Source organism: Catharus ustulatus, chromosome 32 (genome assembly GCF_009819885.2).
Source record: "Catharus ustulatus isolate bCatUst1 chromosome 32, bCatUst1.pri.v2, whole genome shotgun sequence".
Lineage (NCBI taxonomy): Eukaryota > Metazoa > Chordata > Aves > Passeriformes > Turdidae > Catharus > Catharus ustulatus.
Window position 1 is genome coordinate 2,600,419 of NC_046252.1, and position 26,694 is coordinate 2,627,112.

At 58.5% G+C, this 26,694-nt stretch overlaps 5 protein-coding genes across 5 annotated transcripts; 2 read left to right on the forward strand and 3 right to left on the reverse strand.

The window, feature by feature from the left end:
* Positions 1-1,060: 1,060 nt before the first annotated feature.
* On the reverse strand, positions 1,061-3,806 carry GNG3 (G protein subunit gamma 3). Its single transcript, XM_033083510.2, has 3 exons — positions 3,733-3,806; positions 2,748-2,853; positions 1,061-1,712 (listed from the first exon to the last, which is right to left on the reverse strand). Exons 2-3 carry the CDS (start codon positions 2,844-2,846, stop codon positions 1,584-1,586), a joined length of 228 nt encoding a protein of 75 aa, XP_032939401.1. The 5' UTR covers positions 2,847-2,853; positions 3,733-3,806; the 3' UTR covers positions 1,061-1,583.
* A 548-nt stretch (positions 3,807-4,354) lies between these two features.
* BSCL2 (BSCL2 lipid droplet biogenesis associated, seipin) lies at positions 4,355-14,461 on the forward strand. Its single transcript, XM_033083654.2, has 10 exons — positions 4,355-4,442; positions 6,767-7,024; positions 8,966-9,047; positions 9,962-10,105; positions 11,592-11,726; positions 12,114-12,211; positions 13,145-13,277; positions 13,362-13,407; positions 13,980-14,045; positions 14,189-14,461. Exons 2-10 carry the CDS (start codon positions 6,810-6,812, stop codon positions 14,353-14,355), a joined length of 1,086 nt encoding a protein of 361 aa, XP_032939545.1. The 5' UTR covers positions 4,355-4,442; positions 6,767-6,809; the 3' UTR covers positions 14,356-14,461.
* Positions 14,462-14,823: 362 nt separating this feature from the next.
* Positions 14,824-17,770, forward strand: UBXN1 (UBX domain protein 1). Its single transcript, XM_033083646.1, has 8 exons — positions 14,824-14,920; positions 15,115-15,168; positions 15,284-15,409; positions 15,681-15,824; positions 16,188-16,239; positions 16,407-16,490; positions 16,577-16,793; positions 17,660-17,770. Exons 1-8 carry the CDS (start codon positions 14,841-14,843, stop codon positions 17,707-17,709), a joined length of 807 nt encoding a protein of 268 aa, XP_032939537.1. The 5' UTR covers positions 14,824-14,840; the 3' UTR covers positions 17,710-17,770.
* A 6-nt stretch (positions 17,771-17,776) lies between these two features.
* On the reverse strand, positions 17,777-18,421 carry DMAC1 (distal membrane arm assembly component 1). The gene is made up of 2 exons (XM_033083648.2): positions 18,205-18,421; positions 17,777-17,920 (listed from the first exon to the last, which is right to left on the reverse strand). The coding sequence occupies exons 1-2, from the start codon at positions 18,419-18,421 to the stop codon at positions 17,853-17,855; spliced, it is 285 nt and encodes a 94-aa protein (XP_032939539.1). The 3' UTR covers positions 17,777-17,852.
* Positions 18,422-18,435: 14 nt separating this feature from the next.
* Positions 18,436-18,979, reverse strand: LOC117009403 (ubiquinol-cytochrome-c reductase complex assembly factor 3-like). Its single transcript, XM_033083649.1, has 2 exons — positions 18,782-18,979; positions 18,436-18,702 (listed from the first exon to the last, which is right to left on the reverse strand). The coding sequence occupies exons 1-2, from the start codon at positions 18,899-18,901 to the stop codon at positions 18,571-18,573; spliced, it is 252 nt and encodes an 83-aa protein (XP_032939540.1). The 5' UTR covers positions 18,902-18,979; the 3' UTR covers positions 18,436-18,570.
* Positions 18,980-26,694: the final 7,715 nt, after the last annotated feature.

A 26,694-nucleotide genomic window follows, 5' to 3' on the forward strand; every position in this document is an offset into this window, starting at 1 on the left:
TAGATCAGGGAGGATTGAAATTCAGTTTCAGGGGTTAAACTGGATTTAGAGGAAGCTGAGGGTTTAAACTCAGTCCTGGTGCTGATTTTGGAGGTTGAACCCAGATTTGGGTCTGGGTTTTGGGTTTAAACCTGGCTTGGGGGCTTAAACCCAGCCCAAACTGCAAAGCTGAGACAGTTTTAGGGGAGCTAGGCCGGGTTTGGGGGCCTGGGCCTGGTTTTACCCCTTGGGCCTGACTGGGGAGCCAGACCCGGCTCTGCGCCTGTTTCTGAGGCCATTGTGGAGCCGCAGTGTCTTCAAGACAAAGCGCAGCTCATAAATGATCAATTAATGTCCTGAATTAAAGATTTAATGACTGAATTATCTTTCTGCGCAGCCCGGGCCCGCGCTGAGGCCTCAGGCCTGGGCTCGGTTGCCGTGGCAACCAGGGAGGGCTGTGGGCGCCGCTTCTTGGATGCTGCCGGCGATGACGTGGCGGGTAAGGGGGGGATGGACGGGGCGCGGCTCCCCCGCCCACCACGAATCTTTTGGGGGGTCCCGCGTCAGGGAGGGGCTCCCGCGTGGGCCGGGGGCGTCCCCAGAGACCCCCGTGCGCCCCTTTTCCCTCTCGCCGCCATTTTGGAAGCGGGCGGGGAGGCCGCGCCGCGCGCCGCCATTTTGGGTGCTGGGAGGCGCGGTTTTGAAGCTGGCGGGGGCGCAGGGCGCATGCGCGGGTGTCATGGCGGCGCCCAGAGGAAGGTATGGGCGCCGCCATGTTGGGTGTGGGGCCCTGAGGGGTCTGAGTTCTTCTTTCTTTTTCTCTTCATCCTCATTTCTTCTTTTTCCTCCTCTTCCCTGTTATTGTTCCCCCTTTTCCTCCTTCCCCTTCCTCCCCTTTTTCTTCCCCCAGACCCCAAATTCCTCTCTGTGCCCACTCCCCATCCCCACTTCCCCCCCACATCTCCCACCCCCCAAATCCCCATCCCAAATTTCTCTTCCTCCCACCTTAATTTTTGTGAAACCCCCATCCTCCCAAATCCCATTTCTCTCGGGACCCCCAAAGAAGAGTCCCGACCCTGTCTGTGCCGCCAAGTGTTTATTTGGGGGGGGGAACACCCCGAAATTGGGGGAACCCTCCCTTTAACCCCCCAGGGGGTCCCTTAGAGCCGAAATTTGGGTGGGGGTTGGTGCTGAGGGAGGGGAACCCCCAGAATTTGTCATGGGGAGAGGTGAGAGATTAATTTTTGGGTGTGTCCCGAAGTTTGAGGGGGGTCCCCATTTTGAGGAGGGGACCGATGGGGGAGGGGAACCCTGGGGTGATTTTAGAGGGGGACTCTCCCCCTTCCCCTATTCCAGAACCTTCCCTGAGTCCAGCCTTGAAGCCCTCAAACCCCCCCCACTTCTGAGCTGGGATCCCCCCAAGGCTTTTTTTTGGGGAGGGTCCCAAATTTAGGGGGGAGTTCCCAGCTCTGGGTGGACCCAAAAACCCCCAAATTGTCCCCACCCCCCTCATCTCCGCCTCATTCCCGGGGTGAAATCGGCCCTAATTTTTTATGGGGGTGGCCTGAAAATTGAGGAGGGGTCCCCCAAAATGTCGAGGGGGATCAGAGGAGGGCGCAGAAGAATTTCTTCTCGCGGAAGGGATTTTCAGAGGTGGGGACGGGGGTGAGCAGGGGATCCTCGCAGGCGTGAGCCTCGCAGTAACTCAGGAGTTCTGCGGCTGCCTTGGACACCTGGATGGGGGAGAACGGGCTCAGGGACCCCTGGAATGTCCCTGGGATTCAGCAAAACACCCCTGGAATTCGTAAATCCCTCCCTGAGCACAAATCTTCACCCCTGGAACACAGAATTCAACTCTGAAATGCTAAAAAACCACCTGGAAACGGCAAAAAAATGCACCCAGGATGCCCAAAAATGCTCCTGGAACCCCAAATTCGACCTGGAAATCCCAAAACCAATCTGGAACCCCAAAAAACGCCACTGAAGCCACGAAAATACCCTTTGGAACCACAAGAAACACCCCTAAAATTCACCCAAGCCACTGAAAATGCCAAACCCAGGCCCTGAATCCCTAAATCCAGCCTTGAAATCCCAAACCCACTCCTGAAACGCCAAATTAAACCCCTCAAATCCCAAATTCAACCCCTCAAACCCCAAATTCAACTCCTGAAATCCCCAAATTCAACTCTGGAACCCTCAAATCCCCTCCAGAATCCTCAAATCCACCCCTAGAGATCCCAAATCCCTCCCTTGGGCACCTGGGCTGGGGCAACACAGGGTCAGGGACCCCAAAACCACACCTGGAAACCCCAAAACTGCACCTGGAGCTCCCCCAAACACCCCCTGAATCCCAAAATCCAACCCTGAATTCCTAAAATCCACCCCTGGAATCCCAAATCCTGCCCTTCCTTCCCAGCCCCTCCCAAATCCCTTTTTACCCCCCCAAATCTCTGTTTAACCCCTCAAATCCCATTTAAATCCCCCCAAATCCCATTTCCACCCCCAAAATTCCCTTTCTTTACCCCCAAACTCCCATAAAACATCCTCAAATCCCATTTTACTCCCTAACCCCAGCCTCATTTCCCATTTTTATTCCCCTGAAATCCTATTTAAATCCCTATTTACCCCCAAATCCCCCCCCAAACCCCCCCATAACCCCTCCCAATCCTCCTTCTGCCCCCCTAAATCTCCGTTTTGCACCCCAAAATTTCCATTTCACCCCGAAATTTATTTGACCCCCCCCCCAAAATCCCCATTTTCCCCCGGACCTTGACCCGGCAGAGGCTGGCCTCGATCTTCAGCTGCTCCACCATTTTCCGGGCCTGGCCCACGCTCAGGGTGCTGCTGGGGGGGGGCTCGCCCTTCATGGGGGGGCTGCGGGGGCACCCCCAAATTTGGGAACCCCCCTCAAAACCAAAAACCCCCAAAATCCTCAAAACTCCCCCCAAAATTCCGCCCTTTCCCCCAAAAAAATCTCCCATAAATGCGATGTTTCCCCCTCCCTAAAAAAAAAAAATTCTCCCCTAAAATCCTTCCCCAAAAAACCCAAATTAATCCCCCCCCAACATAAAATTTGGGATCCTCACAAAGAACCAAAAACCTCAGTACCCAAAAACTTAAAAAAAAAAAAAAAAAAAAAATTAAAAATACCCCATAATAAAAATCCACCCAAAAATCCCTGAGGAAAAATGGCATTTCAGCCCCCTCAAATCCTCCTCCAAAATCCCAAATTTCCCTCCTACAAAATTCCCCCCCAAAATCCCAAATTTTCATCCCCATTTCCCTTCGAGCTCCTCCCCCTCCTCCTCCATTTCCTCCCCCAAAATCCCCCCCAGGACCCCAAAATTTCCCCCCAGGATCCTCCCCTCAACCCCAGCTCGAATTTCCTCCCCACACCCCAAAACCCCATCCCGGATCCCCCCAAAAATCCCAAATTTCAGCCCCTGCACCCCAAATCCCCCCCCCCAAATTCCCTCCCCGATCCTCCCCTCCTCTTCCCCCCCAAATTTCCGCCCCCCCCCATTCTGACCCCCCCAAAATCTTCCCCCGGATCCCCAAAATCGCCCCCAAATTTTCATCCCCAGGACCCCCCCAAACCCCCCCAGGACCCCAAATTCCCTCCCCCATCTCCCCTCCCTCCCCCGTTTTCCCCAAATCCCCCCCAAATTTCCCGGGATTTCCGCCCCCCTTCTCCCCCCCAGTCCCCTCCCCCACCCCCTAGGACCCCCCAAATCCTCCCCGCCCCTCCCCCACCTGTGCAGGACCCGCGGCCGCTCCGGTCCCGGCGATGCTCGGAGGGGGCGGGGCCGGCGGGGGTGGGGAGGGGAGGGGGCCACGCCCTTGCCCCTCCCCCACTTCACCCCCTCCTTCCCCCCTCCCCAATTTTGGGGGGGCTTTAAAACCCCGCCCCTCCCCCCCCAAAAAAATGGGGAGGGGGTGCAGGGGGGGAGGGGTGAGGTTAAGGAGACCCCCCCCAAAATTTTACCCCCCACCCCCCCCCAGCCCCGCCCCCAATTGCCCCAAATGTTCCCCTGGAGCCCCCAAAATTCCCCAAAATCCCCCAAATCTTCCCCCGACCCCCCCCAAAACCCCCTCAGGACCCCGCTATGCCCTCAAGGAGCATCCTCAGCCCCGCTAAAAAAAATCCCCAAAATTCACCAAAAACCCCTGAAATTCCCCCCTCGAAAAAATATATTAAAAAAAAATTAAAAAAAGAAATAAAAATTAAAAAATCCCCCCCCTGTTGCCAAGGGAACGGGGCGGGGCCCGGCGGGGCCGCAGTGGGCGGGGCTGGGGGCGGGGCGTCGCAGTGGGCGGAGCCAATGAAGAGCTGAGTTAAATGAGGGGCGGGGTTAAGGATGGATTGACCAATCAGGTAAGGCGTGGGTGGGGCTTGCAGCCGGAAGTGGCGGGGCCGGGGGCGTGGCCAGGGCGTGGCGGGAAGCGAGAGGCGCCGACATTCGGTAAGGGACCCAAAAACCCCGAAATTATCCCAAAAATCCACCCCAAAACCCCAAAATTCACCTCAAAAACCGCCGGAATCGCATTCGGGACCCCCAAAAACCCCAAAAATCCCCCTGAGAAATCTCACATCCACAAAAATTACCTCAGAATCTCCTCCGGGACCCCGAAAATTTTCACCGCAACTCCAAAAATTGGCCCAAAATCTCCTCAGGGCCCCCCCAAAACCCCTCCGGAACCCCTAAAATCCCCCCAAATCTTCCTCAAATCCCCCTCTGGGACCTCGAAATCCCAAAAAACCACCCCAAAATTCTCCCTAAACTCCCCCAAATCCCTCTCGGGAGCCCCGAAATCCCCAAAATTGCCCAAAATCGCCCCAAAAAGGCCCCAAAAATTTCCCAAAAATCCTCCCTGGCACCCCAAAACCTCGCGTTCCCCCCGCGATTTCGGGGCTGGGGAAGGAATTTCGGGAATGCCCAAAAAAAGTTTGGGAATCCTCCTGGGATTTTGGGAATCCCGCAGGGATTCTGAGGCAATTCTGGGGCGGGCCCAGAGCTTTGGAAAGTTCCCGATAAATTTTGGGATTTCCTCCAAATTTCGGGCTGGGGGAGGGGAATTTTGGGAATCTCCCACAAAATTTGGGGTTGGGGGTGGGAATTTTGGGGTTCCCATAAATTCCGGGATTGTGAATTTTGGGGTACCCAGAGATTTTTGGGTTTTTCCCCCTTAAATTTTGGGACAGGGGTTGGAATTTTTGGGTTCCCGTTAATTTCGGGGTCGGGAATTCTGGGTTTCCCCCCCTAAATTTTGGGACACGGGTTGGAATTTTGGGTTGGGGGAGGGAATTTTGGAGTTCCCATAAATTCCGGGATTATGAATTTTGGGATTCCCCCCCAAATTTCGGGACAGGGCTGGGAATTTTTGGGTTCCCGTTAATTTCGGGGTCGGGAATTTTGAGTTGGGGGAGGAAATTTTGGGTTCCCCCATCGATTTTAGAGTTTCCCTCACCTCTAAATTTTGGGACAGGGGCTGGAATTTCGGGGTTCCCATAAATTTCGGGGTCGGGAATTTTTGGGTTGGGGGAGGAAATTTCGGGATTGTGAATTTTGGGTCCCCCCCCAAAATTTTGGGACAGGGTCGGGAATTTTGGGTTGGGTGAGGAAATTTTGGGGTTTCCATAAATTTCAGGGTCAGGAATTTTGGGGTTCCCCCATCGATTTTAGGGTTTCCCCCTGTTAAATTTTGGGGCAGGGGTTGGAATTTTGGGGTTCCCGTTAATTTCGGGCTCGGGAATTTGGGATTCGGGAGGAAATTTTGGGGTTTCCCTGAATTTTAGGGTCGGGAATTTCGCGGTTCCCATAAATTTCGGGGTCGGGGTCGGGAATTTTGGGTTGGGAGAGGAAATTTTGGGGATCCCCCATCGATTTTAGGAGTTTTCCGCCTAAATTTTAGGACAGGGGGTGGAATTTTTGGGTTCCCGTAAATTTCGGGGTCGGGAATTTTGGGTTTCCCCCCCTAAATTTTGGGACAGGGTCGGGAATTCTGGGTTGGGGGAGGGAATTTTGGAGTTCCCACAAATTCCGGGATTGTGAATTTTGGGGTTCTACCGTCGATTTTAGGGTTTCCTCCCCTAAATTTTTGGGGCAGGGGTGGGAATTTTGGGTTCCCGTTAATTTCGGGCTCCGGAATTTGGGATTCGGGAGGAAATTTTGGGGTTTCCATGAATTTTAGGGTCGGGAATTTTGGGGTTTCCATGAATTTTAGTGTCGGGGTCGGGAATTTTGGGGTTCCCCCATCGATTTTAGGAGTTTTCCGCCTAAATTTTGGGACAGGGGATGGAATTTTTGGGTTCCCGTTAATTTCGGGGTCGATAATTTTGGGTTGGGGGAGGAAATTTTGGGAATCTCCCATCGATTTTAGGGTTTCCCCTCCTAAATTTTTGGGATAGGGGTGGGAATTTTTGGGCTTCCCACAAATGTCGGAGTTGTGAATTTTGGGGTTCCCTCGTTGATTTTAGGATTTCCACCCCCGTAAATTTTGGGAGAGAATTTTGGGATTCCCATAAATTTCGGGGTCGGGAATTTTTGGGTTGGGTGAGGAAATTTTGGGGTTCCCATAAATTTTAGGGTCGGGAATTTTGGGTTCCCCCCCCAAATTTTGGGACAGGGGTGGGAATTTTGGAGTTCCCATAAATTTTAGGGTCGGGAATTTTGGGTTCCTCCCCCAGATTTCAGGACGGGGGGGCACTCGTTTTTTTGGGAGGGTGGGGGCGGTGCCGAGCCGCTCCCTCCCCTCCCCCTGACCCCTCCCCGTCCCCTCCCCGCAGCTCCTCCCCCCCATGGGGTTCCCTCTCGCTCCCCCCGCCCGCGATGGCTCCGGGGGTCTCGGCGCCGCCCCCGGGGCTGCCCTGGGCGGTTCCGGTGCTGCGGGGCGCTCAGGTGCTGCGGCGGGCGCTGCTGCGGGCGGGGCTGGGGCTCAGCCTGGCGCTGCTGCTGCTCTGGGCCTCGCTGTTCCTGTATGGCTCCTTCTACTGGGCCTACCTGCCCGCGGCCGCCGTGGTGAGGCCGCTGCACCTGGGATTCAGGTGAGTGCACCTGGGGGAGCCCTGTACTCCTGGGATTCAGGTGAGTGTAGTGAGGCCGCTGCACCTGGGCTTCAGGTGAGTGTGGGAATGGGGGACTGGGCCTACCTGCCCATGGCAGCCGTGGTGAGGCCGCTGCACCTGGGGTTCAGGTGAGTGCACCTGGGGCACATCTGGGCTTCAGGTGAGTGCAGGGATGGGGGGCACACCTGGGATTCAGGTGATGTGGGGCACACCTGGGCTTCAGGTGAGTGCACCTGGGGGAGCCCTGTACACCTGGGCTTCAGGTGAGTGTGGGAATGGGGGGCACACCTGGGATTCAGGTGAGTGTACCTGGGATTCAGGTAAGTGCTCCTGGGGGAACCCTGCACACCTGGGATTCGGGTGAGTGTGGTGAGACCCCTGCACCTGGGATTCAGGTGAGTGCTCCTGGGGCACATCTGGGCTTCAGGTGAGTGCAGGGATGGGGGACTGGGCCTACCTGCCCATGGCAACTATGGTGAGACCGCTGCACCTGGGGTTCAGGTGAGTGCTCCTGGGGCACACCTGGGATTCAGGTGAGTGTGGGAATGGGGGACTGGGCCTACCTGCCCATGGCAGCTATGGTGAGGCCGCTGCACCTGGGGTTCAGGTGAGTGCACCTGGGGCACACCTGGGATTCAGGTGAGTGTGGGAATGGGGGGCACACCTGGGATTCAGGTGAGTGCACCTGGGGGCACACCTGGGATTCAGGTGAGTGTACCTGGGGGAGCCCTGTATCCCTGGGATTCAGGTGAGTGTGGGAATGGGGGACTGGGCCTACCTGCCCGCGGCAGCCGTGGTGAGGCCGCTGCACCTGGGCTTCAGGTGAGTGTACCTGGGATTCAGGTGAGTGCACGGATGGGGGGCACACCTGAGCTTCAGGTAAGTGTGGGGGGAGCCCTGTACACCTGGGCTTCAGGTGAGTGTGGGAATGGGGGGCACACCTGGGCTTCAGGTGAGTGCTCCTGGGATTCAGGTGAGTGTGGGGGGAACCCTGGGATTCAGGTGAGTGCACCTGGGGGAGCCCTGCACCCCTGGGATTCACGTGAGTGTGGGACACACCTGGGCTTCAGGTGAGTGTGGGGGAACCCTGTACACCTGGGCTTCAGGTGAGTGCAGGGATGGGGGACACACCTGGGCTTCAGGTGAGTGTGGGAATGGGGGACTGGGCCTACCTGCCCGCGGCCGCCGTGGTGAGGCCGCTGCACCTGGGATTTTCAGGTGAGTGCAGGGATGGGGGGCACACCTGGGCTTCAGGTGAGTGCTCCTGGGGGAGCCCTGCACCCCTGGGATTCAGGTGAGTGCTCCTGGGATTCAGGTGAGTACAGGGATGGGGGGCACACCTGGGCTTCAGGTGAGTACGAGGGGGTGGGGGACCTGTCCTCTTGTACGGGCAAGATTGGAATTGGGCACCTGGGGCAGGTGGGGCAGGGGGGCTCAGGTGGGTCCAGAGATGGGTTTTGGGGGCTCAGGTGTGTCTGGAGAGGCTCAGGTGTGTTCGGGGGGATTTTGGGGGCTCAGGTGTGTCTGGGGGATTTTTGGGGGGTCTCAGGTGTGTCTGGGGGTGGGGTTTTGGGGGGCTCAGGTGTGTCTGGGGGGGCTCAGGTGTGTTTGTGGAGGGGGTTTGGGGGGTCCAGGTGTGTCTGGGGGGGGTTTGGGGGTTTCAGGTGTGTCTGGGGGGGTTTTTGGGGGGGCTCAGGTGGATCTGGGGGTGTTTTGGGGGGCTCAGGTGTGTCTGGGGACTCCAGGGATTTTTGGGGGGTGTCTAAATAGGAAATTTGCGATGAGTGACCCTAAAATAATCCTTAAAAAAATCTAAAAAAAATTCCTGTTGTTTTCCCTGAGCACACCTGGGCCAGGTGAGGTTTTGGGGGGAGGTTGGACCCCAGTTTTGCCCCCCTGACACCAAATTTCCCCCCCCAGGTCGGACTGTGACCGCCCCGGCCCCGAGCTCTGCTCCTTCCCCTCGGCCAACGTGTCCCTGCTGGGGGAGCACCGCGAGAAGGTCCCAAAATCCCAAATTTTGGGGGGGCTGGGGCTGGGGAGGGGCTCCAAAACACCCCAAAAATGTGGGGGGATGGGGGGCTGAAATACCCCAAAAATGTGGGGGGATGGGGGGCTAAAATACCCCAAAAATGTGGGGGGGATTTGGGGCCCAAATATCCCGAAATTGGGAGGGATTTGGGGTTGGGTGTGGTCCTAAAAACACGGGGGGAGTGTGGGGGTTGGGCTCCACACCTGCCCCAGGTGAATCCCGGCCCCTCCCAGGTGTCCCAGCCCTGCTGGGTGTGGCTCCTGCCCCACCCAGGTGTGTCCCAAGTGTTCCCAGCCACACCCAGGTGCACCTGGACACCCAGGTGTGTCCCTGCCCAGCTGTCCCAGGTGTATCCAGGTATATCCAGGTGTGCCCCAGGTGTGTCCCTGCCCTGCTGTCCCAGGTGTGTCCAGGTGTGTACAGGTGTGCCCCAGGTATATCCAGGTGTGTCCCAGGTGTATCCAGGTGTGCCCCAGGTGTATCCAGGTGTCCCCAGCTGTGCCCAGCTCCCCCAGGTGTATCTAGGTGTGTCCCAGGTGTCCCCAGCTATGTCCCAGGTATATCCAGGTGTGCCCCAGCTGTGCCCCAGGTGCCCCAGGTATATCCAGGTGTGCCCCAGGTGTATCCAGGTGTGTCCCCAGGTGCCCCAGCTGTCCCCAAGTGTATCCAGGTGCCCCAGGTGTATCCAGGTGTGCCCCAGGTGTATCCAGGTGTGTCCCAGCTCCCCCAGCTGTCCCCAGGTGTGTCCCAGGTGTCCCCAGGTATATCCAGGTGCCCCAGGTGTATCCCAGGTGTATCCAGGTGTCCCCAGGTGTGTCCCAGGTGTATCCAGGTGTGCCCCCAGGTGTCCCCAGGTGCCCCAGCTGTACCCAGGTGTCCCCCAGGTGCTGCTCTACGGGCAGCTGTACCGGATCTCGCTGGAGCTGGAGCTGCCGGAGTCGCCGGTGAATCGCGAGCTGGGGATGTTCATGGTGACCCTGACCTGCTACGGCAGCGGCGGCAAAACCCTGGCCACGGCCGCCAGATCGGTCAGGGGGGTTTGGGAATTTGGGATTGGGGTTTGGGATTGGGGATTTGGGGATTTGGGATTTGGGGATTTGGGGTTTGGGATTTGGGACAGCTGAGCCCCTGGCCACGGCCGCCAGATCGGTCAGGGGGGTTTGGGATGGGAGATTTGGGTTTGGGGTCTCGGATTTAGGATTTGGGGATTGGGGATTTGGGAGTGGCCCCTGGCCACGGCCGCCAGATCGGTCAGGGGGGTTTGGGAATTTGGGATTGGGGTTTGGGATTGGGGGTTTGGGGTTTGGGATTTGGGATTGGCCCCTGGCCACGGCTGCCAGATTGGTCAGGAGGGTTTGGGGTTTGGGTTGGTGGGGTTTGAGTGGATTTGGGGTGGGTCTGTGGGTTTGGGTTTGTGGAGTTTGAGTGGATTTTGGGGTGGGTTTGGGGTGGGTCTGTGGGTTTGGGGTGGGTTTGGGGTGGGTCTGTGGGTTTGGGGTGGGTTTGGGGGTCAGGTTGGTGGGATTTGGGGGTGGGTTTGGGGTTCGGGTTTGTGTGGGTTCGGGTTTGGGGTTCAGGTTGGTGGGTCCGTGGGTCTGGGGTTTGGTTTTGTGGGTTTTGAGTGGATTTGGGGTTTGGGGTTCGGGTCTGTAGGTTTGGGGTTTGGATTTGGGGTGATTTGGGGTTCGGGTTTGGGGTTCAGCTCTGTGGCTCCGTGGGTCTCGGTTTGGGTTGGTGGATTTGGGGTGGGTCTGTGGGTTTGGGTTTGGGGTTCGGGGTGGTGGGTCTGGGTGGATTTGGGGTGGGTCTGTGGGTTTGGGGTTTGGGGTGGTGGGTCTGGGTGGATTTGGGGTGGGTCTGTGGGTTTGGGGTTTGGGGTTCGGGATGGTGGGTCTGGGTGGATTTGGGGTGGGTCTGTGGGTTTGGGTTTGGGGTTCGGGGTGGTGGGTCTGGGTGGATTTGGAGTGGGTCTCTGGGTTTGGGTTTGGGTTTGGGGTTCGGGGTGGTGGGTCTGGGTGGATTTGGGGTGGGTCTGTGGGTTTGGGTTTGGGGTTCGGGGTGGTGGGTCTGGGTGGATTTGGGGTGGGTCTGTGGGTTTGGGGTTTGGGGTGGTGGGTCTGGGTGGATTTGGAGTGGGTCTCTGGGTTTGGGTTTGGGTTTGGGGTTCGGGGTGGTGGGTTTGGGTGGATTTGGGGTGGGTCTCTGGGGTGGGGTGGCTCCGTGGCCCAGCCCCATTAACCCCTTGTGCCCCCCCAGGCCATGCTCCATTTGGGGTGGATTGGGGTTTGGGGTTCAGCTCCATGCCCCAGCCCCATTAACCCCTCGTGCCCCGCCCCCAGGCCATGCTCCATTTGGGGTGGGTTTGGGTTCAGGTTTGGGGTTCAGCTCCATGCTCCAGCCCCGTTAACCCCTCGTGCCCCCCCAGGCCATGCTCCATTTGGGGTGGGTTTGGGTTCAGGTTTGGGGTTCAGCTCCATGCTCCAGCCCCATTAACCCCTCGTGCCCCGCCCCCAGGCCATGCTCCATTACCGCTCGCGGCTGCTCCGCGCTCTGCACACCGCGGCCTTCGCCGGGCTCCTCCTCAGCGGCTTCACCGAGCAGAGCCAGACCCTGGAGCTGGAGCTGCTGGGGCGCTACCGCGAGGACCCCGTGAGACTGGGGGGGTTTATGGGGTCTGGGGGGGATTTAGGGGGTCTGGGGGGGTTATGGGATATTTTTTGGGTTGTTTTTGGGGTATTTTTGGGTTATTTTTGCGATATTTTTGGGATAATTTTGGGGTGGTTTTGGGCTATTTTTTGTTGTTTTTTGTGCGTTTTGCTGGTCTCAGTGGGATGTTTTTGGGTTCTTTTTTGGGGTATGTTTTGTTGTTTTTGGGGTGTTTTGGTGGTCTCAGTGGGATGTTTTTGGGGTATTTTTGGTTGGTTTTGGGGTGTTCGGGGCATCTCAGTGAGATGTTTTTGGGATATTTTTTGGGATTTTGAGGTTATTTTTGGGGTGTTTTGCTGGTCTCACGGGATGTTTTTGGGGTCCCCCCAGTACACCCCGACCGTGGGGGCGTTCGTGGAGGTTCGCAGCCGGCGGGTGCAGCTCTACGGGGCGCGGCTGCGCGTGCACGCACACTTCAGCGGCCTCAGGTACCCCCACACCTGTGTCACACACCTGTGTCACACACCTGTGTCACACACCTGTGTCACACACCTGTGTCATACCTGTGTCACACCTGTGTCACAGCTGCCCCTCCCTCACTTCAGCGGCCTCAGGTACCCCCACACCTGTGTCACACACCTGTGTCACACCTGTGTCACACCCACCCCTCCCTCACTTCAGCGGCCTCAGGTACCCCCACACCTGTGTCACACACCTGTATCACACACCTGTATCACTCCTGTCCTACCTGTGCAACACCTGTGTCTCACCTGTGTCACACCTGCCCCTCCCTCACTTCAGCAGCCTCAGGTACCCCCACACCTGTCCCTGTGTCACACACCTGTGTCACACCTGTGTCACACCTGTGTCACACCTGCCCCTCCCTCACTTCAGCGGCCTCAGGTACCCCCACACCTGTGTCTCACCTGTCCCTATCACACCTGTGTCACACCTGTCCCAGTGTCTCACCTGTATCACACACCTGTCCCAGTGTCACACACCTGTCCCTATCACACCTGTCCCAGTGTCTCACCTGGCACACACCTGTCTCACCTGTCCCAGGTACCTCCTGTCCCACTCCCTGCTGTGTCACACACCTGTCCCAGTGTCACACACCTGTATATCACACCTGTCCCTGTCCCACCTGTCCTAGGTACCTCGTGTCCCACTCCCTGCTGTGTCACACACCTGTATCACACCTGTCCCTGTCCCACCTGTCCCAGGTACCTCCTGTACCACTCCCTGCTGTGTCACACACCTGTATCACACCTGTCCCTGTCCCACCTGTCCCAGTGTCACACACCTGTATCACACCTGTCCCAGTGTCACACACCTGTCCCAGTGTCACACACCTGTATCACACCTGTCCCTGTGTCACACCTGTCCCTATCACACCTGTGTCACACCTGTCCCTGTCCCAGGTACCTCCTGTACCACTTCCCGCTGACCTCGGCCGTGCTGGGCGTGGCCGGGAACTGGACGCTGCTGGCCCTGCTGACCCTCGGGGGGTACCTGCAGTGGGGGAGGGGCCCGCGCCGGCCCCGCCCCGCCCAGGTGAGCTGGGATTGGGGGAGGGGCTCCGGGCCGGGCTCACCTGAGGGGCCACGCCCAACTGAGCCCCTCCCCCACCTCTGACAGGAGCTCCGGAGCCAGGGAGGAGCCCCCGGGGAGGGGGAGGGGACAGGTGAGAGGGGAGGGGGAGGGGACAGGTGAGAGGGGAGGGGGAGGGGTGGGGGGGTTCCAGATTTGGGGAATTTTGGGGGGAATTTTGGGAGTTTTTGGGGGGAATTTTGGGAATTTTTTGGGTAGTATTTTGGGGGATTTTGGATTTTTTTTGGAATTTTGGGGGAGGATGTTTAGGAGGGATTTGGGGAATTTTAAGGAGATTTTGGAGCAGATTTTTGGGAATTTTCTGTGGGGAGATTTTGGATATTTTTGGGGATTTGGGGGAGGATTTTTTGGGGGGGATTTTAAGGAAATTTTGGAGCAGATTTTGGGGATATTTTGGATTGGGAGGGGAGTTTTGGGAAGATTTTTGGGAAATTGGGGGAGGAGATTTTGGGGGATTTTAGGGGAGATTTTGGGGGGATCTTGGGAAGAATTTGGGAGAATTTCAGGAAATTTGGGAGGATTTTCAGGGAATTTGAGGAGGGATTGGGAGGGATTTTGGGGTGGGATTTTGGAGGGAATTTTGGTGGGAATGTTTTTTGGGTGGGGGGGTGTTCAAGGTGATTTCTCCCCTCCCCCCACCCCCAGACGTTTCAGCGCCCCCCCAAAATTCGGAGCCGCCCGAAATCGTGGGAGCCTCGGAGCCGAGCCAAGGTGGGGGAGGGGCAGCGCCCCCAGACCCAAATTCTGAGTGGGGGGAGGGGGGAGGGGCTTGAAGGGGGGGTGGGAGCTCAAAAAGGGGGGGGGGAGGGGCCCAAATTTGGGTCTGGGGGCGCTGACCGCCCCTCCCCCCGCAGACCCCGCCCTGCTCAGCGCCGCCAACGCCCCCCCCAAGGAGGGAGAGGGGCAGGACGAGGAGGGGGAGGAAGAGGGAGAGGAGGAAGAGGGGGTCACCCCCACGCCCCTCCCCCCACTCCTGGACGCCCCCTCCCCTCGCCAGCGCCACGTCTGCTCCAGCTCCTGAACCCCTCCCCCAAATTCGGGGGGATCACAATAAAGGCCTTGACCCCTTCCCCACCTTCTCCCCAGTTTTGGGGGATCTCAATAAACGCTTGGACCCTTCCCCCACATCCCCAAAAATGAGTTTGGTGTTGATTGGAATGGGGGGAGGGGAATTGAGTGGGAGGGGGAGAGATGAGACCCCCAAAATCCTCCTCAAATCCCCCAAAGGAGCCCCCAAATCCCCCTCAAGAACCCCAAAAATCCCCCTCCACACCCCCAAATCCCCTCTGAACCCCCCAGAACCTCCCCAGCACCGAACCCCAGGACGAATCCGCTCCCCGGGTGAGAATTTGGGGTTCGGGGGGATTTTGGGTGAATTTTGGGGTCACTCGGTGAATTTGGGGGCGGTCGCGTTCCCGCGCGTTTTGTCCCGGCCCGGCCGCCGTCGCCGTCCCCACGTGACCTCCCCACGTGACCTCCCCACGTGACGCGCCGCCCGGAGCCGCCATGATGGCGGCGGAGAGCGGAGCCGAGCGCGGCCGCGCCTTGGAGGCGCTGCTGGAGATGGGATTCGGTGCCCGGCGCGCGTGAGGGCGGCGACACCGCGGGGACACCCGGGGGGCACCGGGGGAGGGGAGGGGGCGCGGCCGGGGGTGGCCGCTAACGGGAGAAGGGGCGGGGATGGGGTTTGGGAGATGTTTGGGGTGTCCCGGGGTTTTGGGGGGTCCCGGGAAGGCCTCGGAGCCTCCCCCCAACCCCCGTGACCCCCCCGGTCCCGCAGGGCGAAGGCGCTGGCGCTGACCGGGAACCGCGGAGTTGAACCGGCCATGGACTGGTGAGGGGGGGGACCCCAAAAACCCCAAATCCTGCCGGCTCTCCCCAAATCCCCCCCTCATTTTCGGGACCCCCCAATTCCCCCCCCCCTCATTTTCGGGACCCCCTCCCCGCAGGCTGGTGGCTCACGAGGACGATCCCGACTCGGACTCGGACCCCGAACTCCCCACGGATTTGGGGGCGCTCGCCTCGATCCTGGGGGCGCCCCGGCAGCCGCCGGCGGAGCAGGACGAGACGCAGAAGTGAAGTTTGGGGGTTGGAAATTTGGGGTTCCAGGGGGGATTGGGGGGTTCAGGGTGGGATTTCGGCGTTCGAAGGGGGATTTAGGGGTTCGGGAGGAATTTGGGGGGTTTCAGGGCGGGAATTGGGAGGTCCAGGAGAGGAATTTCGGGCTTCAGAGAAGGATTTCGGGGAATGTTTGGCAGCTCCCCCCGGGATTTGGGGGTTCGGGAGGGACTCGGGGGTTTCCAGGCGGGATTTTGGGGTGCTCTCCCCAATCCGGGGGTCCCCCAGGCTGCTGACGGAGGCGGGGCAGGAGCGGGAGCGGCGGCGGCGGGGGCAGGAGCTGACCAAGCTCCGGGAGTGGCGGCGGGACGAGGAGCGGCGCCGCGCGGCCGAGGAGCGGCGGCGGGACCGGGCCGAGGAGCGCGCGGCTCGGTGAGACCCCAGCCCCAAAAAAAAAACCCCCAAAAATCCAAAACTTTTTGGGGAAATCCCGAAATTTTCCCTCAGGAATTCCCGCGCTGAGTCCTCCGGGCCGCCAGGGGGCGCCTTCTCAACCAGGAACATTTTGGGGGCCCCAAAAACCCCTCAGGACCCCCCCGAATTTCGGGATCCCCCCCCAGATTCCCACCCTCCAACCTTTGGGGACCCTCCCAAAGCCCCCATTAAACCTCAGGGTGCTGCCCCAAAAACTTCCACCCCCTTCACTCAGATTTCTGCAGCCCCCTCAAACTTTTAGGGATCCCCAAAGTTTCTGTGAACCCCCGAAAATTTGGGGATCCCCCCCAATTCCCACAGGCAGAGAGTGCGGGAGAAGATCGAGCGGGACAAGGCGGAGCGAGCGCAGAGGGTGAGTGAGATCCAGAGGATTTTGGGGGAGATCCCAAAGGATTTGGGGGGAAATCCCAAAGATTTTGGGGGATCCCAAAGGATTTTGGGGGCCCTGCCGGGATCCCCTGAGGACCCTTTGGGATCCAGCACCCCAGGATCCCCCCCAGTCCCATTTTTCCTCCCCAGTTCGCCCCAGTTTCCCCCAGCCCAGCCCCAGTGACCCCCCAGGAGCCTCCAGCACCGCGGGAATACGACCAGTGCCGGATCCAGGTGCGGATTTTGGGGATCCCTGGGGGGGTTCTGGGGGGTCCCAGGGGGTCCCCGAGGTGTCCCTGACCCCGCTGGGCCCGGCCCAGGTGCGGCTGCCGGACGGGCGGGCGCTGGCCCAGAGCTTCCGCGCGCGGGAGCCGCTGGCGGCCGTGCGGCTCTTTGTGGAGCTGCACCGGGATACTGGGAGCACTGGGAGCGCTGGGAATGGCACTGGGAGCCCCCCCGAGCCCTTCAGCCTCCGCACGGCCTTTCCTCGGCGCCTCTTCACCGAGGAGGACATGGAGAAACCTCTGCAGGAGCTGGGTCAGCACTGGGGGGAGCCTGGGGAGGGTTCAGGAGGTCTCTGAGGGGATTTGGGGAGTTTGGGGAGGGTTCAGGGCGTCTCTGAGGGGATCTGGGGAGGGTTCAGGGGTCTCTGAGGGGATTTGGGGAGGGTTCAGGGGGTCTCTGAGGGGATTTGGGGAGGGTTCAGGGGTCTCTGAGGGGATTTGGGGAGGGTTCAGGGGTCTCTGAGGGGATTTGGGGAGGGTTCAGGGGTCCCTGAGGGGGTTTGGGGAGGGTTCAGGGGTCCCTGAGGGGTTTGGGGTGAGTTCAGGGAGGGTTCAGGGGGTCCTTGAGGGGTTTGGGGTGAGTTCAGGGAGGGTTCAGGGGGTCTCTGAGGGGGTCTGGGGAGGGTTCAGGGGTCCCTGAGGGGTTTGGGGTGAGTTCAGGGAGGGTTCAGGGGTCTCTGAGGGCATTTGGGGAGGGTTCAGGGGACTCTGAGGGGATTTGGGGAGGGTTCAGGGGGTCTCTGAGGGGATTTGGGGAGTTTGGGGAGGGTTCAGGGGGTCTCTGAGGGGATTTGGGGAGGGTTCAGGGGTCTCTAAGGGGGGCTGGAGATTCCCCAGGAGGGTTTGGGGGTCCCAGGAATGGCTGAGGGGGTCTCTGGGTGGGCCTGGGGGTCCCCTGGTGGATTCAGGAAGGGTTTTGTGGGGTCGCTGATGGGATCTGGGGGTCTCTGAAGGATTTTTTGGGATTCAGGAGGGATCTTTAGGGGAGTGTAAATGTTTGAGGGGTTCGCAGATAATTTGGGGAGGGGGTCCTGGGCAGTCCTGAGGGAGTTTGGGGATTCCAGGGGGGGATTTTGGGGGATTTTTTTTGGGGTCCTAGATGTGCCCTCCCTCTTTCAGGTCTGGTTCCTTCTGCTGTCGTCATCGTGGCTAAAAAAGAGGGGAGCTGAGGGGGGGCACCCCCAAACCTCCCCAAAACCCCCAAATAAACCCCAAAAAACCCCAAATAAACCTGAGTGTTGTCTTGTCCTGAGGCCCCCTCCCCAAAAGCAGAGTTCTGGGGGGGTCCCAGCGCCTTTATTGGGGTCTCCCCTCAGGGGTTCCTGCGGTGCCAGCTGCCCACGGGGTCGGCGAGGATGACGATGCCCCAGGCCCCCAACCCTGCGGGGACAGCGGGGCTCACCTGGGGACCCTCCCCGCCCGCACCCCCTCCCCAACCCCGAACCCTCTCGGAGCCCTGGGACATTTGGGAGCTCTAGGGACAATCAGAGGATTTTAAGGAGGGTTTTGGAGGAAGTTCTGGGGAGATTTTGAGGATATCCCAGAGCCACCCTCAGCCTCTCCCCACCTCGGCTCTAAGAAACCCCACCAATTTTAGTGCCAAAACCGAGATCCCCTCTATGTCCCCGTTCCGCGCCCCCTCCCCGTTCTGCCCCGGCCCTCACCGGCGGCGAAGGTGATCTGGGCGATGGCGCCCATGGAGGGGGGGATTCCCTTTTTCATGACGCTCCGAGGGCCCTGGTACACCCAGATGGCGGCCATCAGCAGTCCCGCGCCGCTCAGCAAGCGGCAGCTCCAGCAGCCGCCGAACAGCGGCCGCGGCGAGGCCGCACCGGACCCCGGCACCGCGCCCGGAGCGGCCTCCGCGCCCTGCGGCGACATGGCGGCACCGAAAGTGATGCCGGAAGTGTCCGTGCTTTATTAAAGTCCGGGGCGTTCGCACGAAAGAGTTCCACGCGGCGCAGAAGGTTCCGGGTGGGACAGCGGGAAAGGGGCGCTGAGGGGCTCCCGGTGGTTTCCCGGTGGTGGCGTTACTTCCGCCACGGTACCTGCCGCTGCGACACATTGTCGTCGGTCTGGGCCGCCTCGCGCAGAGCCATCATGACCAGCTCATTGTGGCGCCGGCGCTCCGCCAAAACCGCGGCGTTTCCCTCGGGCTGCGCCTGCCGGACCGGGAAAAACGGAGGGGTCACCGCCGGTTCTGGTCCCCGAGGCGTCACCGCCGCCCCCGTGTCCCCGTACCTTCAGCGTCTGCTGCCGCTCCTGCTCGCCGCCCGCTATCGCCACCCACAGCATCAACCCCAGCGCGATCGGGGCAGCGCCGCGGAACAGCGCCAGCGGCCACCGCGGGTCCAGCGCCATCACCGCCGCCCTACCTGGCGCTTCCGGGGCCACTCTGGCCCGCGGGGAGAGTGGAGAGGGCGACTGGGAGGACCGGAAACTCACCCGCGCAATCTTGGATCATAGAGAAGGGGGCAAGAAAGGCGAGAGACCGCTCAGGCCGACAAAGACCATAGAGATGGCGGGTGGGAGGACCGGAAATCCCCGGGCGCCATCTTGGACCATAGAGAAGCGGGCTAGAAAGTCAGAAAACCGCTCCGGCCGCAAGAGACGATAGAGACGGCGCGTTGGAGGACCGGAAACGCCTCCTGCGCCATCTTGGATCATAGAGAAGGGGGCTAGAAAGTCAGAAAACCGCTCAGGCCGCAAGAGACAATAGAGACGGCGCGTTGGAGGACCGGAAACCCCTCCTGCGCCATCTTGGATCATAGAGAAGCGGGATAGAAAGTCAGAAAACCACTCCGGCCGCTATTGATCATAGAGACGGCATGTCGGAGGACCGGAAACTCCTCCTGCGCCATCTTGAATCATAGAGAAGCGGGCTAGAAAGCCGGGAAACCGCTCTGGCCCCTATATACAATAGAGAGGGCAGGTGGGAGGACCAGAAATTTCTCCCGCGCCATCATGGATCATAGAGAAGAGGGCTAGAAAGGCGGCAAACAGCTCCGGCCCACACAGACCATAGAGACGGCAGGTGGGAGGACCGGACACTCCCACGCGCCAACGTGGATAATAGAGAAGGGGGCAAGAAGGGCGGTAAACCGCTCCGACCCGAACAGACCATAGAGATGGCGGGTGGGAGGACCGGAAACTTCCCCCGCCCCATCCTATACCATAGAGACGTGTGCTAAAAGGCGGGAAAACACCTCCGGCCCAAAAAGACCATAGAGACGGCGAGGTAGGAGGACCAGAAACTCCCCACGCGCCGTCTTGGAGCATAGAGAAGCGGGCAAGAAAGGCGGTAGACTGCTCCGGGCCCCAGATACCATAGAGACGGCGAGAGGGAGGACCGAAAACTTCTCCTGCGCCCAATTGGCTCATAGAGAAGCGGGCAAGACAGGCAGGAAACCGCTCTGCCAGAAAGATACCATAGAGACAAACAGTTGGAGGACCGGAAATTATGCCGGCGCCATCTTGTATCATAGAGAAGGCGGCTAGAAAGGCAGGAAACCGCTCCGGCCCGTTAAGACCATAGAGAAGAAGGGTGGGAGGACCGGAAATTCCTCCCGCGCCATGTTGTATCATAGAGACGAGAACTAGAAAGGCGGTAAACCGCTCCGGCCCCTAAAGACCATAGAGAGAAAAGGTGGGAGGACCGGAAGCTCCCCCCACGCCATCTTGTACCATAGAGAAGCGGGTGGAAAGGCGGCAAACCGCTCCGGCCACCATATACCATAGAGACGGAAAGTGGGAGGACCGGAAGCTCCTACGCGCCATCTTGTATCATAGAGAAGTGGGCTAGAAAGGCGCCAAACCGCTCTGCCAGAAATTGTCCATAGAGACGGCGGGTTGGAGGACCGGAAATTCTACCCGCGCCATCTTATATCATAGAGAAGGCGGCAAGAAAGGCGGGAAACCGCTCCGGCCTTCACAAGCCATAGAGACGGCGGGTGGGAGGACCGAAAGTCTTTCCCCGATATCTGGAACCATAGAGAACGGCGCTAAAGGGGCGGGAAACCGCTCCGGCCCCCACAGATCATAGAGACGGCGGGTGGGAGGACCTGACACTCCCACGCACCAACGGGGATCATAGAGAAGGGGGCAAGAAGGGCGGCAAACCGCTCTGCCAGAAAGTGACCATAAAGACGGCGAGTGGGAGGACCGAAAACTCCCGATACGCCCTATTGGATCATAGAGAAGCGAGCAAGAAAGGCGGGAAAACGCTCCGGCCAATTAAAAACCATAGAGATGGCGAGAGGGAGGACCGGAAACTCTTTCGTGCTATCCAGTATCATAGAGAAGCGGGCTAGAAAGGCGGAGCGCTGCTCTGCCCGACAGAGACGAAAGAGATGGCGAGTGGGAGGACCGGAAACTCCCAGCGCGTCGTCTTGGAGCATAGAGAAGGGGGCTAGAAAGGCGACAGACCGCTCCGGGCCCCAGATACCATAGAGACATTGGGTTGGAAGACCGGAAACTCTTCTGCGCCATCTTGTATCATAGAGAAGTTAGCTAGAATGGCGGCAAGCCGCTCTGCCAGAAAGAGACCATAGAGAGGGCGAGTTGGAGGACCGGAAATCGTCCCGGCGCCATCTTGTATCACAGAGAATGCGGCTAGAAAGGCAAAAGACCGCTCCGGCCGCCAGATACGATAGAGAAGGAGGGTGGGAGGACCGGAAATTCCTACCGCGCCATCTTGTATAATAGAGAAGAAAGCTAGAGAGGCGGGAAACCGCTCCGGCCTCTACAGATCATGGAGAGGGGGAGTGGGAGGACCGGAAATTCTCCCAGCGCCATCTTTGACCATAGAGTGCATCGCTAAAAAGGCGGGAAACCGCTCCGCCCCCCAGAGACCATAGAGACGGTCTGTGGGAGGACCAGAAACTCTTTCGCACCATCTTGTATCACAGAGAAGCGGGCAAGAAAGGCGGGAAACCGCTCCCGTCCCTAAAGACCATAGAGAGGGCGCGTGGGAGGACCGGAAACCCCCCCCAGCGCCATCTTGTATCATAGAGTAAATGTCAAGAAACGCGGGAAACCGCTCTGGCCCACATATACCATAGAGACGGCAAGTGGGATGACCGGAAACTCCCCCCGAGCCATCTTGGACCATAGAGAAGGACGCTAAAAAGTCGCGTAACCGCTCCCGCCCGTAAAGACCATAGAGACGGTCTATTGGAGGACCGGAAACTCATTCGCGCCATCTTGTATCATCGAGAAGTGGGCTAGAAAGGCTTGAAACCGCTCTGCCAGAAAGTGACCATAGAGATGGCCTGTTGGAGGACCGGAAACTCTCCCCGCGCCATCTTGTATCATAGAGAACCTGGCTAGAAATGCCGGAAACCGCTACCGCCCGTAAAGACCATAGAGACGGTCGCTGGGAGGACCGGAAAGTCTCCCAGCGCCATCTTGTATCATAGAGAAGTGGGCTAGAAAGGCGGCACACCGCTCTGCCAGAAATATACCATAGAGACGGCAAGTGGGAGGACCGGAAATTTTTCCCGCGCCATCTTGTATCATAGAGAAGCGGGTAGAAAGGCGTGTAACCCCTCTAGCCCTCAAGCACCATAGAGAGGGCGAGTGGGAGGACCGGAAACTCTCCCCGCGCCATCTTGTATCATAGAGAAGACGGTAGAAAGGCTACGGACCGCTCCGGGCCCCACATACCATAGAGACGGCAGGTGGGAGGACCGGAAATTCCTCCTGCGCCATCTTGTATCATAGAGAAGTGGGCTAGAAAGGCGGGAAACCGCTCTCGCTCGTTAAGCACCATAGACACTACGGTTGGGAGGACCGGAAACTCCCCCCGCGCCATCTTAGATCATAGAGAAGAGGGCTAGAAAGGCGGGAAACCGCTCCCTCCCGTTAACACCATAGAGAGGGCGGGTGGGAGGACCGGAAATTTCTCGCGCGCCATCTTGTACCATAGAGGAACGGGCTAGAAAGGCGGGCAACTCCTCCGGCCCCTTAACACCATAGAGACGGCGGGTGGGAGGACCCGAAACTCTCCCCGCGCCATATTGAATCATAGAGTAGTCGTCAAGAAAGGCGGGAAACCGCTCTTGCCCCTAAGTACCATAGAGACGGTCGGTGGGAGGACCGGAAACTCTGTGGCACCATCTTGTATCATAGAGAAGTGGGCTAGAAAGGCGGCAAACCGCTCTGCCAGAAAATGCGCATAGAGACTGCGGGTTGGAGGACCGAAAATTCTCTCCGCGCCATTTTCAATCATAGAGAAGAGGGCTAAAAAGGCGGGAAACCGCTCCGGCCCCCATACACCATAGAGACGGTCTATTGGAGGACCAGAAACTCAGTCGCGCCATCTTGTATCATAGAGAAGTGGGCTAGAAAGGCTCCAAACCGCTCTGCCAGAAATTGACCATAGAGACGGCCGGTGGGAGGACCGGAAATTCTCCCAGCGCCATCTTGTATCATAGAGAAGTGGGCTAGAAAGGCGGGGAACCGCTCTGCCAGAAATAGACCATAGAGAGGGCGGGTTGGAGGACCGGAAATTTTCCCCGCGCCATCTTCTATCATAGAGAAGCGGGTAGAAAGGCGTGGAACCCCTCTGGCCCTCACGTACCATAGAGACGGCAAATGGGAGGACCGGAATTTTCTCCCACGCCATTTTGTACCATAGAGACGTGGGCTAGAAAGGCGGGAAACCGCTCCCTCCCGTCAATACCATAGAGAGGGTGGGTGGGAGGACCGGAAATTCCTCCTGCGCCATCTTTTACCATAGAGAAACGGGCTAGAAAGGCGGGAGACTGCTCCGGCCCCTGTATACCATAGAGACGGTCGGTGGGAAGACCGGAAACTCTCCCCGCGCCATATTGAATCATAGAGTAGTCGTCAAGAAAGGCGGGAAACCGCTCCTGCCCCTAAGTACCATAGAGACGGTCGGTGGGAAGACCGGAAACTCTTCGGCACCATCTTGTATCATAGAGAAGTAGGCTAGAAAGGCGGAAAATCGCTCTGCCAGAGAATTACCATAGAGACGGCGGGTTGGAGGACCGGAAATTCTCTCCGCGCCATTTTCGATCATAGAGAATAGGGCTAAAAAGGCGGGAAACCGCTCCGGCCAATAAAAAAAACTTAGAGATGGTGTTTAGGAGGACCAGAAATTTCTCCCGCGCCGTCTTGTATCATAGAGAAGAAAGCTAGAAAGGCGGGAAACCGCTCCGGGCCCTAAAGACCATAGAGAGGGCGAGTGGGAGGACCGGAAATTCCTCCTGCGCCATTTTGTACCATAGAGAAACGGGCTAGAAAGGCGGGAAACCGCTCCGGCCTCTGAATACCATAGAGACGGTCGGTGGGAGGACCGGATACTCTCCCCTCGCCATCTTGTATCATAGAGAAGCGGGTAGAAGGGCGACAGACCGCTCCGGGCCCCAGATACCATAGAGATGGCAGATGGGAGGACCGGAAATTTCTCCCGCGCCGTCTTGTATCATAGAGAAGAAAGCTAGAAAGGCAGGAAACCGCTCCGGCCCCTAAAGACCATAGAGAGGGCGAGTGGGAGGACTGGAAACTCTCCACGCGCCATCCTCAATCATAGAGAAGTGGGCTAGAAAGGCGGAAAACCGCCTTGGCCCAAAAAAACCATAGAGACGGCGGGTTGGAGGACCGGAAATTCCTCCTGCGCCAACTTGTATCATAGAGAGGTTGGCTAGAAAGGCGGGAAACCGCTCTCGCCCGTGAAGCACCATAGAGACTACGGTTGGGAGGACCGGAAACTCCCCCCGCGCCATCTTAGATCTTAGAGAAACGGGCTAGAAAGGCGGGAAACCGCTCCCTCCCGTTAACACCATAGAGAGGGCGGGTGGGAGGACCGGAAATTTCTCCCTCGCCATCTTGTACCATAGAGAAACGGGCTAGAAAGGCGGGAAACTGCTCCGGCCCCACAATACCATAGAGACGGCGAGTGGGAGGACCGGAAACTCCCCCAACGCCATTTTGTAGCATAGAGAAGTGGGCTAGAAAGGCGGGAAACCGCTCTCGCCAGTGAAGCACCATAGAGACTACGGTTGGGAGGACCGGAAACTCCCCCCGCGCCATCTTCGATCATAGAGAAGCGGGCTAGAAAGGCGGGAAACCGCTCCCTCCCGTAAACACCATAGAGAGGGCGGGTGGGAGGACCGGAAATTTCTCCCTCGCCATCTTGTACCATAGAGAAACAGCTAGAAAGGCGGGAAACAGCTCCGGCCCCACAATACCATAGAGACGGCGAGTGGGAGGACCGGAAACTCTCCCCGCGCCATATTGGATCATAGAGTAGTCGTCGAGAAAGGCGGCAACCGCTCCTGCCCCTAAGTACCATAGAGAGGGTCAGTGGGAGGACCGGAAACTCTTAGGAACCATCTTGTATCATAGAAAAGTAGGCTAGAAAGGCGGCAAACCGGTCGACCAGAGAATGACCATAGAGACGGCGGGTTGGAGGACCGGAAATTCTCTCCGCGCCATTTTCAATCATAGAGAAGAGGGCTAAAAAGGCGGGAAACCGCTCCGGCCAATAAAAAAAAATAGAGATTGTGTTTAGAAGGACCGGAAATTTCTCCCGCGCCAACTTGTATCATAGAGAAAAAAGCTAGAAAACCGGGAAACCGTTCCGGCCCCTAAAGACCATAGAGAGGGCGAATGGGAGGACCGGAAACTCCCCCCGCGCCATCTTGTACCATAGAGAAGAAAGCTAGAAAGGCGACAGACCGCTCCGGGCCCCAGATACGATAGAGATGGCAGATGGGAGGACCGGAAATTTCTCCTGCGCCATCTTGTATCATAGAGAAGTGGGCTAGAAAGGCGGGAAACCGCTCCGGCCCCTAACACCATAGAGAGGGCGAGTTGGAGGACCGGAAATTCTACCCGCGCCATCTTGTATCATAGAGAGTCCGGCTAGAAATGCCGGAAACCGCTCCCGCCGTTAAAGACCATAGAGACGGCGGGTTGGAGGACCGGAAATTTTCCCCGCGCCATCTTGTATCATAGAGAAGCGGGCTAGAAAGGCGTGTAACCCCTCTGGCTCTCACGGACAATAGAGACGGCAAGTGGGAGGACCGGAAATTTCTCCCACGCCATTTTGTATCATAGAGACGTGGGCTAGAAAGGCGAGAAACCCGTCCATCCCGTCAATACCATAGAGAGCGCGGGTGGGAGGACCGGAAATTCCTCCAGCGCCATCTTTTACCATAGAGAAACGGGCTAGAAAGGCCGGCAACTGCTCCGGCCCCTGAATACCATAGAGACGGTCGGTGGGAGGACCGGAAACTCTTTGGCACCATCTTGTATCATAGAGAAGTAGGCTAGAAAGGGGGCAAACCGCTCTGCCAGAGAGTGACCATAGAGACGGCGGGTTGGAGGACCGGAAATTCCTCCCGCGCCATTTTGCATCATAGAGAAGAGGGCTAAAAAGGCGGGAAACCGCTCCGGCCGCTAATGACCATAGAGAGGGCGAGTGGGAGGACCGGAAACTCTCCCCGCGCCATCTTGTACCATAGAGAAACGGGTAGAAAGCGAACGACCGCTCCGGGCCCTAGATACCATAGAGACGGCGGGTTGGAGGACCGGAAATTCCTCCTGCGCCATCTTGTATCATAGAGAATAGGGCTAGAAAAGCGGGAAACCGCCCTGTCCAATAAAACCATAGAGACGGCAGGTGGGAGGACCGGAAACTCATTCGCGCCATCTTGAATCATAGAGCAGTGGGCTAGAAAGGCGGGAAACCGCTCTCGCCCGTGAAGCACCATAAAGACTACGGTTGGGAGGACCGGAAACTCACCCCGCGCCATCTTAGATCATAGAGAAGCGGGCTAGAAAGGCGAGAGACTGCTCCGGCCCCTTAATACCATAGAGACGGCGAGTGGGAGGACCGGAAACTCTCCTCGCGCCATATTGAATCATAGAGTAGTCGTCAAGAAAGGCGGGAAACCGCTCTTGCCCCTAAATACCATAGAGACGGTCGGTGGGAGGACCGGAAACTCTTTGGCACCATCTTGTATCATAGAGAAGTAGGCTAGAAAGGGGGCAAACCGCTCTGCCAGAGAATGACCATAGAGGCGGCGGGTTGGAGGACCGGAAATTCCTCCCGTACCATTTTGGATCATGGAGAAGAGGTCTAAAAAGGCGGGAAACCGCTCCGGCCCCTAGAGACCATAGAGAGG